The 16,987-nt window shown below is 37.5% G+C and overlaps 3 protein-coding genes across 3 annotated transcripts; 1 reads left to right on the top strand and 2 right to left on the bottom strand.

Annotated features, from left to right (window-relative positions):
* Positions 1-93: 93 nt before the first annotated feature.
* On the bottom strand, positions 94-3,479 carry LOC120283723 (BTB/POZ domain-containing protein SR1IP1-like). The gene is made up of 5 exons (XM_039290446.1): positions 2,341-3,479; positions 2,165-2,234; positions 1,458-2,063; positions 808-1,347; positions 94-690 (listed from the first exon to the last, which is right to left on the bottom strand). The coding sequence occupies exons 1-5, from the start codon at positions 2,433-2,435 to the stop codon at positions 178-180; spliced, it is 1,824 nt and encodes a 607-aa protein (XP_039146380.1). The 5' UTR covers positions 2,436-3,479; the 3' UTR covers positions 94-177.
* Positions 3,480-3,955: 476 nt separating this feature from the next.
* On the bottom strand, positions 3,956-7,514 carry LOC120283725 (protein SYM1). The gene is made up of 4 exons (XM_039290447.1): positions 7,166-7,514; positions 5,837-6,065; positions 4,521-4,645; positions 3,956-4,428 (listed from the first exon to the last, which is right to left on the bottom strand). Exons 1-4 carry the CDS (start codon positions 7,487-7,489, stop codon positions 4,330-4,332), a joined length of 777 nt encoding a protein of 258 aa, XP_039146381.1. The 5' UTR covers positions 7,490-7,514; the 3' UTR covers positions 3,956-4,329.
* Positions 7,515-8,941: 1,427 nt separating this feature from the next.
* On the top strand, positions 8,942-16,246 carry LOC120249848 (transcription initiation factor TFIID subunit 4b). The gene is made up of 15 exons (XM_039258524.1): positions 8,942-9,070; positions 9,157-9,265; positions 10,749-11,290; positions 11,683-11,778; positions 11,916-12,006; positions 12,106-12,872; positions 13,511-13,638; positions 13,748-13,835; positions 13,976-14,111; positions 14,212-14,267; positions 14,348-14,404; positions 14,474-14,617; positions 15,220-15,285; positions 15,412-15,664; positions 15,742-16,246. Exons 1-15 carry the CDS (start codon positions 9,032-9,034, stop codon positions 15,912-15,914), a joined length of 2,745 nt encoding a protein of 914 aa, XP_039114458.1. The 5' UTR covers positions 8,942-9,031; the 3' UTR covers positions 15,915-16,246.
* Positions 16,247-16,987: the final 741 nt, after the last annotated feature.

Here is a 16,987-nt window from a genome sequence, read left to right as displayed (position 1 = left end):
TGGAAAAACAAAATATCCATCCTGAAGTATTTGAATTATATGAGACCAATTAAAATTGTCGCAATCTTTTTTTAATTTTATTTATATAAGACAGACACAAAACTTGGATATTTAAATGCGGAGAAGTTCAAGCTGTGATACAATTCAACAGTGAATGTTTACAGGTGATATATTGATTCATGAGATTGAATGCCTCCGGTCTTTGGGAGTCTTCCTTCCGGTTTTGCCAGACAATGACTTAACACTTTCAGAACGTGAAAACAAATACAGGCGGCTGAGTTTTTTAGTTACAGAACTAAGGAATGACTTCTTCAGTAATGGTGGCCTATCTGAAGAAGTGCTTTCATTCATTGAAGGCTGATCTATGTCTTTTACGGGTGCGCGCATTCTCAGTAACTCTAGTTTCAGGTCATCATTTTCTCTGCGCAAGCGTGAGAGCTCATCGGGTGTGTTAAAATGAGTGTTGTATGGGTTCATTTGCCGGGAAAGGGCAGGAGATTCTCCACCGAAATAGCTTCCACTCATTCGATCTTTGAAACGATGTTGTTCATGGTAAAGCACCTGAACCACTATCTGTACGGGAAGCCTCTCATTCTGCGCTGCATGAGCACAAGCCTCTCTCGATAACTTTTGGCAATCCATCAAGTTACATATCCTTTTCCTTTCCGGATCACTGAGAGATGGATGAGCCTGCATGATATTTATTATTAGCATGAATTAATTTGCAAAACATAGCATGAAACAGACTAGATGATTATATGAAATGAAAAACATCAAAGATTAGTTAGTTATATAGGTAAAGCACACCTTCAAGAATACATCGATTGCTCTATACATTCCGTCTTCTCTAAACCGGGCTTGCTCGGGAATTAATTCAGCAAGGCTGACAAACTTTGAGATTGGCAAGTTGTGATCAGATGCTATTTCTGCGAGGTACCTCTCCATAAGCTGTCCAACTATATCCATGTCATTCAGAGGAGAAGAGACATAGTCATCATCGGTGTTGTATCCAATGCGGAAGCTGTCCGTATTTTGCTCAAGATATTTCATCAAGATCCTCTTAACAGTCTCGACATCGAATATTGTGTCTGCATCGGGTGAGTAAGAAGGGATTAGTAGATCATCTAGCACAGCTTGCCCGAGCTGCAAGCCCATCCTCTTCTCCAAATCAAGCCTGCAAGCCACTGTGGTTTCAAGATACAAGGCTGCTCTCAGGAGCATCGACACAAAGCTGACTGACATAGCATTCCTTTCGGTCGGCAAAAGACTGGCGATTGTTTCCAACACCAACCTTCTCTCATGCTCTAGTTTCAGCTCATTTTTCTTCCTTGCTCCACTGAAAAGATCCTGTGCCCAATTATCAATTAGTCATGCAATGCTATGCAATATAAATATCAAGTGTTTCAGTGTTAATAATCAAAAAGAAAAGTAGAGAAAGCAAGGATTGTGTTGCTCACCAAACCTCTCAGAGATTTCTGCACATAAAGCATTAGAACAGGTCCAAAAGCCACCTGTTTAAAGCCTCTGGCCTTCAATGCCATAAGAAGTCTCTGAAAGGTGCTGATCTTTAGAACCGTCAACTCCTCAGCCCACCAGTCCACAATTAATCTGGGCTGTGATAAAGAGGAACTCAAGCTCTCCTGGCTATCCAATGACAAAGAGAATTGGCTATCATTGCAAGCCAAATATGCCACTGCATCAATGCATCTGTTCACTAGTTTCACTTTCTCAGACATAGGCAGAAGGCTCTCTGCTTTGCGAAGCACAGTGACAGCACCGGAGAGGCTCAACATTGCTACTTCCTCCAAGTAAGCCTCTGTTCTATTAATGAGATTTCCATCTGAATATGCCTCTGTCATTTCAAGGTACTCAGCAGCACACCGCAGCATTGCGACGTTTTCTGCGCTGATCTCAAAGTTCATACCATAGCAAAATTTTGCAGCAAACTCAAATGCTTCGGCACCACCAGGGATGTCTGAAATGTCTGTCACTGAGATGTCTGATGAGTTACCAGCTTCTAACATTAGCTTTCGAATATATCCACATTTGGACACCAATGGAAACTATACAGAGATTCGGTGATCAATCAAAACTGAACTGAATGGACATAGAGCTAACTAGTAAAATCAAAAGGAGCACAGTATGTGTTTGTTCTTCTTGTTACCTTGTGTAAACTGAAGGCAGCTCCTCCTGCCAGAACAGTGATATCACTGGGTATGTCCTGGGAGAAAATCCTATTGAAATACAAAAAGAAACAATGAGGGACCCCTCTTCATGATCATTGATATATACATATGCATGAGTAGCATAAAACAAGTGCTGAAGAGAAGAAGCAAAGACCATTCACTAGTTCTCTGCATGGCAGTTGAGAGGCGATGCGTCCTCTTTAAATTGGCTGCACTTGTTGGTGCTATCTCTTGATCAACACTAAGCATCGGTGCCTCTTTGTAGAAGATTATCCTCTTCTTCCTCTATTGTTGTTTCTCCTCTGCTCACTCCGGCCTATACGGACCGTGTTTTCATCACTCGAAACAAAGTTAGCATTATGCAATAACTGGATCTCTTTTTACTACAACAGTAAACCATTTAAATTTGTCTAAGAATCTCTAATAAAATTGCAGCACAATTATCGCCTTTAATTTGGCTATATCCAGGTTGTAGACTTGTACTAAAGCCGTGAATTTCGTCGACTGGTGATCGCAGACAGGCTGACAGTGGCTATGCCATTAGAGAGGTTATTTTGCTTTCTCATTGCTAACTAAAGGTCATACAAGACAAGAGAATCACAAGCACTGTCTGAAATAAGAACCACACATTCACAGTGATCTATCATCAGACAATGCCAAGGGATGAATAATTGAGAAAAAGAAGAGTGAGCATCAGGAAGCTAACAAAACTATATGAGGCCCGTTCCTTGGCACGGAGCTGAGAATTTCTAATGCTTGTTTCAAAGATCTGGTCCCCTATTGTGCCTCATCATTGAACAGCCTTGTGACACTTGAAATGGTATGAAATTAAATTAAATAGTTCTCTAAAAGCATTATATGTGTACATGTATGTCTGTATGTGTATATAAATGAGAAAGTGCAAGTTTTGCCTTCCAATAGAAGAGCTATACCAAATCGTTTGTCTTCTCCAATTGCTAATAGCCATCTGAGTCACTTCATAAAAAGCAAAAAAATGCTGTTAAAGGAAAAGATGGAGATAATTGGATGAGGGCATTCTCCATCTACTGTAGTTGAATTCATTCTTCAATCAGGTATCTAAGTAGTCTCCAGGCTATCAAGCTTCCTAGTGGCCTTCTGACAAATGCAATAATGGAAGAACATAGATGAATTTTTCTGTCAGATATTCTAGCTAGAAATGAACAAATAAAACAGCATCTATAAAAAAGGGTTTCTTCTGGACCACTGAGGCCTTGTATATGAACCACATACAAGTTAGAGCAGGCAAACTGGGGCCCACTTTAGTGTATGAAAGCTGATAATCTTAGGAACGACATGAGAAAGCATAGTACCTCTTTTTGAAGAATCTGCATATCTCATCATTTAATGAGTTACTATGGAGGTCTGCTGCAGCCTGCAATTGTCTCCAAATGTAAAATAATATAACACAGTGTAACACAACAAAGGCAGACTCAAGTGTTGCATTGACAGTACCACGTGAGTTTGTTCCGCTGGTTCATTGTCATGATCTTATCACTGCCTCAGTAGAGTACAAAATCATGAATCAAGGAGCTGTTCTTAGTAAAAGACAGTTACTTACCGTAATCAAAATCATTTATGTTGGCTGGCGTCAGATCATCACAAGATGCAGCCAAATGAAGTATTTCTTCGAACAAGATTTGCTGGCATCCATCAGAAGCTACAGTAACCAATGCAGCCGTCTTTGAAATCATAAAAGTTGTTAAAAGAAACACAGTTTTCTAACAAAAAATTCACCACAAGAGTTGTTGAAGAGTACCAAAAATCTCAATTGACGTCCCAAGTGAATGAAATACATATAAAAAAAACAGAACCATATTACAGCAAAAAGAAGCATCCTGAAATCCATTAAAGTAGCTACAGACCAGCACCTAGAATTTCTAGTGGTGATAAAGAGCCTAGAATTCTTGCTGAACTAAGTTGAAACATTCCCCATTTTCAGTGAACGATGATCAACCAGCGATCAAGAGTAGGATTCCGTTCTAAGCAGTGGACTTTCTTATAATTTCTCATAAATAGAGGTGGTGAGCTAACTTGGTGATGCTTGGCATGCTTCAGTTCTTGTCAGTGCCAAGTGCACGACTCAAGAAACTGGGAAGCCAATCCAAGGATGCTAGACGTTAATTCAGTCATTAGATTTCTCCTCCACAATTGCTTTCTCTAAACTTGCCATGTATGTGATGTAAATGGTCCACAGGAATGAGAATGAATTACTCACCAACGGCTGAAAAGGAATACAAGCAAATTTTAGACTCTTAACAACTTCAATTAACATTTAACTGATTACTCAACAAAAACGTCGATTTGAGTTCTCACCTGTAGACGGACAGGAATGAATTTGAATGTGATGAAATCACAAAAAGGCCAGTATATAAGACCACTTTTCAGTGTAGGAATCAAATCTCTCTTCAATCTGGCATAGATCTCAGCAGAGGTTTCACCTGAGGCTCACAAGTCACAACCATATCAGGATTCAGAAAATTATAGACAATACATGAACAAGTACATTCTTGAATGGTTAAATCTAGCATAGCCCAGATGAGAAGATATGTCAAAAGAAAATTAGTAGTAAGGTAATTGTCTCCAACTTGTGGGTAATAACAACCGCCAAAGTGAACCAATTTTGAAGGACAAACAGGGCTTATTGTAGAAATTTGAAATTGTGCTTTCCTGCTTTTGAAGCTGAAGGCACTAGTCAGATATTCAATGAGGGGATCAGTAGCAAGGAAAGAGAAAATTGTGTCATTCAGACTAAATTATAGATCATTAACTCCATTTATTGAGATCATATATACGATCTAGGAGACCCTAACAAGGAAAATGATAAAAAGCATGGGCAATTCATCCTTAATCATCTTTAACAGCATTCCTAAGCAGAACAGTGCATATAAAAGAGCAGAAGAAAGCTGATAACTAGCAGATCAGTAGCAAGGAAAGAGAAAATTGTGTCATTCAGACTGAATTATAGATCATTAACTCCATTTATTGAGATCATAGATACGATCTAGGAGACCCTAACAAGGAAAATGATAACAAGCATGGGCAATTCATCCTTAATCATCTTTAACAGCATTCCTAAGTAGACCAGTGCATATAAAAGAGCAGAAGAAAGCTGATAACTAACAGAGCAAGTAACAAGACAAGCATTAACTCAAACAATTTTGATTTAAAACACTGGATCTCTGGCAAGAGGTACATGCAATCGTATCTAAAAGTCTCCAACTCTCTTACAAGAAGAAGAAGAAGAAGCATGGCCAATTCATCCTTAATCATCTTTAACAGCATTCCTAAGTAGAACAGTGCATATAAAAGAGCAGAAGAAAGCTCATAACTAACAGAGCAAAAACAAGACAAGCATTAACTCAACAATTTTGATTTAAAACACTGGATCTCTGGCAGGCCTTACAAGAAGAAGAAAGGCTAATGGAAGTACTAACTCAGATGGTACTTCATCAATACCACTGTGACGTGAAACTACAAACTTTATAAGAATATTGGCTTGCTTGTTTTATTTCATTTTTTCCTACTGATGAAACAGAAAAATCTTTATCTATTCACAACAATATACACATCCCATTTCAAAATAAATAAGCCTGTAGTTTATTTATCGCAAAGCAAATATTTTTTATTACCTTGTGCCGCTGCATTTGAAGAGAAGAATATTGATGTCATTATCGGTCCATAGACAGTTTGACCAATAAACAATTTCTTCAAAGTGCTAATCAGATCACGCTTTGGTATTATCCTTGCCACAAAATTGAACCATAAGTGCAATGAGGGTCCAGAAAGTACCATCCCATAACTAGCCATACGAATTGTCCTTATCAAATCAAGAGAATCTGAGGACTCAAGGGTGATCATCTGATGAGACATAGGAACAAAATCAGCAAATAAAAGGAGGTCTGAAGCCAAGCCCATTGTTGTGTTATAATATGTTAAAGTAAGCTTGATGAATCTTTGAGAGTAGGAATTTAATGAATAGATGCATGCACACATAACAATAATGTCAAATTTGGTCATGGTGCCACTTGCTTAAAACTGACATTTGAGTTTTACGCTAGGGACACCACATATCACTACCTATTTATGCCAATTATGAGGAAAACAATTGCATCATTATTTCCATGGTACACCATCTCAAATAGCAAGGTTAAAGCACATATGCCTCAAGAGGGATCAGCACCAAACCCTCCCAAAAGAGAGTTGAAGCATGGTGCATGGCCAAACATAATTAATTCCCAAAAGGAAACAGACCATTTTTTATTCCTACAGTCACACTTAGATAATCCAATGCATTAAGCTTTTTGTGAAGAGACCAACAAAAGTCCTTAGAGCATTTCGGATGAATTGCTCCCACAAAATTTAGTTCCTTGAGAAACAATACCCCAAAAACCAACTGACAAGGTTTAAACTTATACTGTCAACCACCAAAGCCATACAAATTACCTATTCCAATCAACTAGGAATTTAGACTTCATAAAAATACAAAGAAGAATTGTTTTGTCATAAAAAAAATAAATGCACCATCTTGCTCTAGTCTCTAGAGTTACAATAATTAAACAACATAATAAATGCATGCATCATTTCATCTCAAATCAAATTTTTGCATCAAATATGGTAGAAACCAAATGTGTTCTCTCAAATAATTTCTCCTATCCTACAATTTGTATCCCTTTTCCTCTACATAAGCTAACTCATGAGATAAAACTCAACCATCAAGACATCACAAGCATTTCAACAACTACAACACAAACTAATTAGCAATGCCTAAAGACAAACCAACACTTAAGAAAACCAGACATTCAAATGTATACACTTTGCCACTTTGGGATGGTTCAAAATTGGGGCTAGCTAAATCGGTTCAAATCTAAATCAGCCAAGCCAAAGAGCAAATAACGAAGATAAAAATGAAATCAAATCATGGATGTAAACTCTTCTGAATGATAAATAGATGCATATACCTGAGAAGAGATATCGGCGGCGACGAAGATAGCACCCGCGGTCAAGCTCTTGGTCAGGACAGGGCGGGCTTCGATCCTACCCAAGTACCACGTCACGAACGCATTCCTCGTCGTCGTAGAAGAGGCCCGAGATGAGGGAACGGAGAGAGATGGAGCAACAGGGGATTCCTTGAGCCCATTAGAGAAGAGGCGCGATCGAACAAAAGGCCTCGATAGGGACTCGGGAGCGGGGGAACGGGTGAGATGTCGGAGGAGAAGCCGACGAGCCACCGCAGCTCCCTGGCCGCCGCCGCCGCCGCCGCCGCGGAGGAGGTTAATGCTCATCTTCGCATGCGATTTCTCGCCCTTTTCTGGGGTTTCAATCGAGGAACGGGGAATTATATAGTATTTCCCGTAAAGAGGCGCGAGGGACGATGGCCTCTGTTGTCTCGATCACAGCCGTCTGTGTTACATTAAGATTCGTGATCATAGGATTGATCGGAAAAGAGAAGCACGTATCACGAGACAGATGGTGTTGGTTCCGAGATGAAGTGGATGGCTGTGATCGAAGTTCTCTTTTGTCCGTGAGACCCGTGTAGGAATCTTGGAGGCCAAGTTTGTTTGTGGGTCCACGTTTGACCAAAAGTGGGGCCCGCGACCTTCTACACTTTCTTACCTGAAAATCAGGAACGCCTTCCCTGTGGGAACAAAGGCCAGCACAATATAAAATAAATAAAACAATGTGATTTATAGGTATTTAAAAAATATTTTTATCATGAATTACAAAATATGGCAAATATGTTTGCTTTGGTTCCTAGACTGTGTAAATATATAATTTATTTTGGTTTTTTTATTAGACAATTTAATTAAAATATAAACTTATCAATCTTATGCACATATGGATTTTTTTTTTTTAAAAAAAAATTGATTAACAAACATGTTATGATATGCATAGCAGAAACAAGAAACAAATTGAAAAAACGAGAGAATTTATTTGGTTTGGCAATTTGATCTACGTCCATCTATTTACTAGTATAAAAAAATATTTGTATGTTTTTGAAAATTGATACAATATATACAATATAAATTTAAAACCATAATTATATATTTGATTTATATTATGAAAAATATATCAGTTTATACCTCATATCAACCAATATTGTGGGTAGTCTATCTACTCTTAGTCTATGTTTCTACTACAGAGATTATCAAAAAAAAAAAAAAAAATTTTTTTTATGGTTGAGCTTCAAAAAATAAGTTAGATCACCGATTAGTTTAGATCACACAATAATTCAATGCATGTGATATAATATTAGATACTCCACAATGTTATCTTTCACGCAGGTTAAATTCTCAATTATATCAGTGAAAGAAACCAAACCCTCAACATTTCTCATAGACAAAAATGACACTATTATATGATAATTATGCCGGAAATTTTTAATTGAGGGTTTGGTTACACCGTAATAAATATAATACACCGTAATAAATTATTTATATATTCATGGGTTTTGTCAAGCGAAGATGAACTCATTCATCATATTTTAAATCTATCGGTTCGGGTTTGGGTTCGGGTTCGGGTTCGGGGTATGACAAATAGTATATACAAGAGTTTTTCTATACTTAGCTCATTACGATGAAGCTCGGTTCAAACCGAGTTCGAGTCCAATAAAAATTGGACTCATTGACAGGATGGGATCTGAATTCAAACCAAACCAAACCGGTCAACTTATGGCACGTGATAAACACGTGGCTTGGCCAATCTTATATCGAAGTCTGGAACCCAAACGGTTTCGCGAATACTGTGAAATAAGAGAGGGCCAGGAACATCCTCCAGAGCTCATCGTCGGCGATTCTCATCGGATCGTGGTCATCTCCGGCGACGCCATGGATCCCTCCATCATGAAGCTCCTCGAGGACGATGAGGTCCTTCTCCCTCTCTCTCTGCCCCCTTGCTTGTTGCTTCTCTGCGCTCGGTTTCTCTTAGATTTGCTAAAAAATTGGTTTTCCAGGACGAAAGCATGCACTCGGGGGCGGATGTGGATGCGTTCACCGCCGCGCTGAACCGGGACATCGGAGGCGATGTTGCAGCTATCTCGCATCCTGCTGATTCGGATTCTGGTAGGATTCCTGTTGTTTGTTGTTGTTTTTCGATAGTAGGCGAAATTTTTTGGCATTAGCGAAGTCTTGGAGTGATATCCATGCGAAAAGGGTGTTATTGATGTTGGAGATCAATATTAGAGGCCTACGAGGTGAATACACTGTGATTAATTTGGACAATGTTGTGGAATTGAGTAGTTATTTAGCTGTAGATAGGGAATATTAAGTCTGGCACAAAGGCTTCAAATTAGAGCCTTGAGAGTATTTTTCAGGAAGCTTAATTAGGGTTATTTGTTAGTTTTGATTCAACAAGAAGAGAAAGAGCTCATAATCATACTGGTCAATTAGATGGTATTAAGGCTGACACTTTTTGGATAGGGAAAAAAACGGAGTTTTAAAATTTGAGGTTATTATCTAAGATTTAAGATTGATTTCAGTAGTATGTTGTTGTTCTATATTGTGAAGTGGAGAATTTTTAAGACAAACTATGTTTCTTTTTTGCAAGTCATTTTCTGATTAGATTGAGAGTTTCCTTGCACTGTTTTTGTGAATATGTGTAATATACTTTATAAATTATCTCTTGTGTGAAGCTGTAAGAGTGGAGTCTAATTTTGAGAATCTAATTCCTTGATGTTTATCTTCCGTGTTAGCCTTATATATAAGCAAATTACCTCTATTTAATGCCTACTTGGAATTTAATCTTAACCATTGGATGCTCTCTGATATCATGTCAAATTTTCGTTTCTTAAAATACCTTCATCTTATTTGACCTATAATTATTAGATATTGGGTAACAGTAACTGCTACCGTGTGTAAGTAATTTGAGCATGGAAGAATCTCTGTCTTATTTATTTTATAGCCTTTTTTTTGGATAGTTTACTTGTTTGTGTATTTTATTGTGAAAAAGATTTCTGGCTCATGAGATTTTAGTTGTAGGAGGTGGTCTAAACTTTGAAGTGAATTAACTTATGAGAGTTATCTTCTTGGTGCTGTTGTTTACATTACATATCCAAAGAATCATTGTCATGCATCTGCAGAATCTTTACTTTCCAAATTATTTCTCCATTATGAAAGTTGATTCAAGTTGAAATTTAGGCTTTCAGAGATCTGGATACAAAAGATTACTTGTTTGAGTGAATAGCGATTTGTATAGAAGAGTTTTTTTTCTTGGCAATGGATGGACATCATTTCAATTATGTTTTCTGTTTTTGGCAAAAACATGGCTAACAAATGGGCCCTAAGCTTGTTTTCCCATTTATTCATAAAGAAATTATATTTGTTTCTGTATCATAAAATGTCAAGGTCTATTTGTTGCTCTACTGCAACTGTTGAGGAGTCCTATCATTGTGCTTACTAGTGAAATGTATCTACTATTTTGCTAAGGATGTGTATGCGAAAAATCCAAAAAGTTCTCTATCCAGGAAATATGGTATACTTTATTTATTTGTATTAATTGTGTTTCTTTCGCTTCTGACTATTTCTAGTGAATGTGCAATATCTCAAGGGAGCAGCTCTGCGGCAAAGCCATTGCTTGAACAATGGCAATCTTCAAGTCAAGATGGTAGTCTTGCCCAGCAGGTCCTACAACAAGATCCAAAACAACAGCCTACTGTGCAAAATTCATCATCTGAGGTGGAGACCAAAGATCAAGGGTCTGGTGCCAAAGATAGTGATAGGCAAATTGTTAGCCACACGGAGCATGATCAGCAGTTGTCAAACCTGGACAAGCCTCCATCTGATAAGCAACTAGAGCAATCTGAAGCAAATTGTAATCCTAACACTGAAGGTGACCAGACCAAGAAACCTGAACAAAATTCTGTTCAATCTTCAGAGCAGGACAGAGACCCACCAGCTGAGAACCAACAGCAACATAAATTTCAAGAGTTAAATGGTCAACAAACATTGTCTGCAAACCAAGCGAACAACTCAATGAGGCGGATGAAAATCACACCTACCATACCATTTCACATGTTGATTCCTATCTTACGTCCTCATCTTGATAAAGATAGATCCATGCAGCTACAGTCAATATTTGCTAAACTAAGGGTAAATGTTTAATTTTACTTGGCATTAAGCTCCACTCATGTTGTATGGATTTTCTTTTAAATAAGTATGAGTGATTGGAAAAGGTTGATATTTGATGGAGCAATTAGGCCATGCTAAATGTTTAATAAAAGAGCTTCACAATTTGAATCCATTGAATTTCAAATCTTTTATCAGGAATCACGTAAACAATTTTTATCATATTGTATAAGTCTTTGGGTAGTTCAGAGTCCACATTATTATTTTTCAAGCCTGAAATTTTAAGATTGTGTGATGCTACAAGTGGATTAACTTTTTTGCTGATTGGAAGTGGATTCTTTTATAAGCTTCTTTTGAAAGCAAGCTGCAATGTTTATCAACAGAAAAGAAACTAACCTGCGTTTTATTCTGTGCAGAGCAATGAAGTCAGCAAAGATGACTTTTTGAGAGTTATCAGGAATATTGTTGGGGATGAAATGCTAAGGCAAGCAGCTTTTAAAGTGCAACTACAGGTAATTAAATAGCAAGCCCTAGTTTGGTTTTACAGTCTATCCAAATTGATACTTGAATAATATGCCCTTCTTATAATAATATATGACTTGATTTGCTTTTGACGTGAAGGCTCACTGTAATTGTGATTCTGCTGCAGCTTCAGGCTCAAGCACAACGAAACTCACAGACAAATCCAAACCGGCAGTCTCTACAGGCTCCAACAGCTGCTCAGCCTCTTCCAATTCACGGTGCTCAACATTTAGCTGAACCTCATCATCCTATGTCATTATCCAAAAATCAAAATATTAATAGATCATCTCTGCTTCCTCATATTCAACCTTTGACAGGTCAAATGCAGGCAGATTCTAGTTTCCCAGCGCTTGGAAACTCTAGTCAGAAAGCACAAGAAACTGAGAACCAGGCAGATAGTAAAGGGGTGCATGCTGGTCCGACATCTTCCTCAAATGTTAATGTGGCCAACCCAGATAGAGAAATCCCTATTAATGCATTACAAGCAGCTAACAAACAGCAACAGCACATGCAACCTCCACAAGCCCCTTTCTCGATGTATGGAGGTACAGCAAGCACATTTCACTCTCTTTCATATTCGCGGCCATCTATGAGTTCTGCTACTGCTTCCCTGAAGCCACAGACTCAGGATTCACAAATAAGGCAAGCACAAGTTTCGCAAGGGATGGTATCAACGCAATTACCCATGAACTCAATGAATATGCCCAAGTATGATAAGCAAATCAGTGGAAATGAATCCAAGAGACCTTTTTCTCAATTGACAAGCCCATCATCATTGCCCCAAAACTCAGTGGCATGGCAACCATCAGCAAGCAAAGACCAGAGGACTAATGCCTTCCCATCACTAGCTTTTGTAAAGCAAGAAGTGGAACCAACTGCTGATCAGCATAAGTCTCAATTTTCTGCTCCTGAGAGCTCTTCATTTGGTTCAGTGCGTGCGGATGAAGGGAATTCTGCTACTGTACCTTTGAAGGAAGAAAACATGGATAAACAATCTTCTAGAACAGGTCCTACCGCAGCTACCAGCACCATCACAAATCAGATATCAGTTCCTATGTCAGCTCAAGTGGAGCCTGCTATGCAGGTTAGAACCCATTATTTTATCATTATTAGTTTGAAGATTTAATAGAATGCCATATTGTTTTGTGGGTCTTTGTAATTTGTAGTTATATATTTGATGATGCGCCTTTTTTGGAGTCCATTCATGATCTTACAAACTTTATTGAGACATGGCAATTCCTTTGGAACACATTATGATTTATGCATCAGTTTTGATATTGTTCATGTTGCTTTTGAAATGCATCATAATAGAAATATCAAGCGGCTATAATTATTATTGCACCTTATTGCTGTTTTAATTTAAAAATGAATTTTACTAACACTTGTGGCCAAAAACCACCAAAATGCTCTTTGATTGGGCCTCCAGTGAAGTGAAAACTTGAGTGATTTGATAGAAATCTGCTTCTGGCTATCCCTGTTTTCTGATCATGAGTTGCATAATTGCATTTGTTAATAATCAATCACTCAGCTTATAATTCCTGAAACCTCACCTGATATCTGGAAAGCAGAAATTTCCCAATGAGAATGTTTCATTTTGTGGTCTGTTATCTAATATCATTATTTTTTTTTAAATTTTTGTGTTGGTCTGTGTGCGCAACATTTGTGATTGCCATAATGGTTATTTTAACTTATATGGTTCTTGGATTCTATTGTTCAACTTAGATGCGCAATCAGATGTCATCTGTGACTCCTGTTCTTGCTGGAAGTACCATGAAAACTCCTACAAAGAAACCTTCTGCTGGACAAAAGAAAACAGTTGAAGCACTAAACACACCCTCACCTGTTGCAAGGTAGAACTCTGTATATAGCATGCCTTTGGTTTCCTGCATTTCTAATCCTACTTGAATCTGGTTTTGTTTTATTAACTTCTTTTATCATTTGTTTTCTATGATCAAATAGCAAAAAGCAGAAGACATCTGGGGCTTTTCATGACCAAAGCATTGAACAGCTGAATGATGTCACTGCTGTCAGTGGAGTTAACTTGAGGGTATGAGTTTTTTGTTTGGTTTTCTTCAGGGCACTCTCTTTGTTTACTTTGTTAATTGTGAAGTATTAAGCTGTTTATTGCTTGATGCTCATCAAAGGATAGGTAGGGAAACTGCAACTTCATTATTAGTTATGTAACAGGAAGAGGAAGAACAGTTGTTGTCAGCCCCCAAGGAGGATAGTCGAGCTTCAGAAGCTACTAGGAGGTTTGTACAAGAGGAAGAAGAAAGGTTGATTCTGCAGAAGGGCCCTCTTCAGAGAAAATTAGCGGATATCAGTCAGTCTCTTGCACTTGATCTGATATCTATTTTCTTATCTAGAACACTTGTTTTGGAACTTAGGAAATATGAAAACATTGATTTTGGTGTTCCTTGCAGTCTCAAAGTGTGGTATAAGTAACATAGGCGGTGATGTGGAGCGATGTTTATCGCTGGTGATGTTTCATCTAAATATTTCTTGATTGAAATGTTGTAATTGTTATTATTATTGATCTGTTGCAATCCCTTTCTTCAGTGTGTGGAGGAGCGATTGCGAGGTGTTGTTAGTAATTTGATACGATTATCGAAACAGGTGAATATTGTGCATCTTTTACTCAATGTGTTATATTCTTTTGACTGACTTCTATTTACATGTTTGCAGAGGGTTGATATTGAGAAGACAAGGCACAGAGTTGTCATCACAGCAGATGTTCACCGACAAATATTAGCCATGAATCAGAAAGCCAAGGAGGAGTGGGACAAGAAACAGGCAGAAGAAGCGGAGAAGTTTCGGAAGCTCAATCAAGTGAGTATGGTCTATCATTGTTTAATGAATTTAGGTATATGCCTTAAACAGTTAAATAAGGGAAACTAATGATCTAGTCTGTTAAAACTGTTCCCCCTGTGAGGAAGACAGGACAGACAGTAGGGCTGGGATTCATCGGACGATTGGTACTTGTTTTGATATATCTACAATGATTAGATGCTTTTTCTTCAGTTTCTTTTTTTCTTTTTCTTTTTCTGTATATAAATGTTTCAGCCTTGTAATATCACTTCTGATGTTTAGTTTAACTAATAAAAGTAAAAATTGTTGTTCAAGGCCCTCCTGCTAACACTAGTATTAGTCTAAATTAATTATAATTTGTTGCACTTTGCATGGTTTGTTCAGAGGCTAAGAATTATTCGTAAAACTAATAATCCCACTTGGTGTTGCAATTACAGCTTGTTTGCATGCTTGATGCTCATAATTAGGCATCTGTAACCAGGATTCACTGTGTTGCTTCTCTCCATTTTTCTTACCCTCGGATGAAACCAATACCCTATTCTGCTGTTTATTTCTCTTCTCAAACACTCTATTCTTGTTTAACTTAGCCTAAAAATAAAGACAATTGAACTTTTAAATTGCAGGTTGAAGGGAGCACAGGAACTGATGCAGATAAGGACAAGGACGAAGGCCGTTCCAAAGCCCTTAAGGTAATGTTAGTCAAAGTTCCTTGTTCCTTTTGGATTCATATGTTCTCTATTTTTTTTCCTGCATGTCTCTTCCTGGAGAAATAATTTCTTTTCATTCAAACTTAAATAGTTCTTTCTTGCTTGCAGATCAATAAAGAAGAGGATGACAAAATGCGAACAACGGCCGCAAATGTGGCTGCTCGAGCTGCAGTTGGGGGTGATGATATGCTCTCAAAATGGCAGCTCATGGCTGAGCAAGCACGGCAGAAGCGTGAAGGACTTGATGGAGCTTCAGGTTCCCAAACAACTAAAACTGCTACTCGAAAGGCTTTGACCGGAAAAACTTCGAGAGAGCAACAAGAAACTGGAAAGAAAAGCCTCTCTACTGCTTCTATCCCGGGTGAGTCCCCGACATATTCCTTCTCTTGTTTCAATCTTAAGCAATAATACTATAACAAAAAAAATCTTGTTCTTCAGGAGGCATGAGAAAAATGGGAAAGAACTCGGCATTAGCAGCTCAACCAAAGATTGCACGAAGTATTACCGTAAAGGATGTGATTGCAGTGCTCGAGCGGGAACCGCAAATGTCCAAGTCAACATTGATTTATCGGCTGTATGAACGGATGCCCAATGATTCCATGGTAGAGTAGTCCTCAAGTGAGTAATTAGACCGGGTTTTCGTATTCTCCTTACCTGGTGGTTTTCAAACTCTTTAACATACAGATCAGGGAAACATAGAACTATAGGGAGGAGACAGTAAAGGGTGCTTCTACTAATTTATTTTGCTTGTCATATCGCTGAATCCTTGTACATATGTTATGTATATGTTTTTTTTTCGTTGAAGGAGCTACAAAGCTAGGATCACCATGACAAAGACATAAAAAAAACATCAAAACGGCCCAAGGACCCTGACTCAAAATCATAAACAAAAAGCCCTGCTAACTGCCTCCTTTGTCATTTTATCTAGACGAGTTTTTATGTATATGTTAGCCAACTTGATTTCTCGTTTTTTATTCCTTCAGTGGCGGTTTCAACCCCACATCACTTTACCTGTTATTGGTTTGAGATTAAAACTTATTTGTTAATTTTATATTTTTGAAAATTATATTTTTGGAGCGAAAGATTTTTATTCCAGCTCTTAGAACTTTGGTTTTTTTGGACAAACCACCATGAATAATATTTAAAATGATTGAAAACCATATTGTCTTTTTAGGTGTATGTGTATATATATATATATAAGAGGATTCAGCACCAAAAAAGATAATTGTATTTTAATGAGAATAGATAAAATCTTATACATTATATTTAGGATTAAAAATAAGCAAATGTTTACAATATAATCAGCAATTTTGGGATTAAAATTCATGTTTTGTACTCAGAGTGATTGTTTATAACCCCTACCTTTGTCTTTATTTGTAAAGTCTTGCAATGTTTAGATTTTTTATTGACATTGTTGTTTAGTAAAAATGGTTAATTTATCACGACAAAACTTTAAAGGAATAAAACCTTATAATGTACTTTTAATTTATTTTTAATGAGTATATATATATATATATATATGTCCATGTCCTCAGACTTTTATAATGAAAAAAGATGTCAAATTTTTAAATCTTATTTGCACAGTTTTTTGTTAAAAACTAGATCTTAAGCTAATTATTATAGATAATCATGGCCATTTCAATTGGAGTGTCATACCAAGTTACTTCAAATTATTCAAGCAAAT

This window comes from Dioscorea cayenensis, chromosome 19 (genome assembly GCF_009730915.1).
Source record: "Dioscorea cayenensis subsp. rotundata cultivar TDr96_F1 chromosome 19, TDr96_F1_v2_PseudoChromosome.rev07_lg8_w22 25.fasta, whole genome shotgun sequence".
NCBI lineage: Eukaryota > Viridiplantae > Streptophyta > Magnoliopsida > Dioscoreales > Dioscoreaceae > Dioscorea > Dioscorea cayenensis.
The sequence above is the reverse complement of the archived record's forward strand: the minus strand, read 5'-3'. Positions and strand labels throughout refer to the sequence as shown.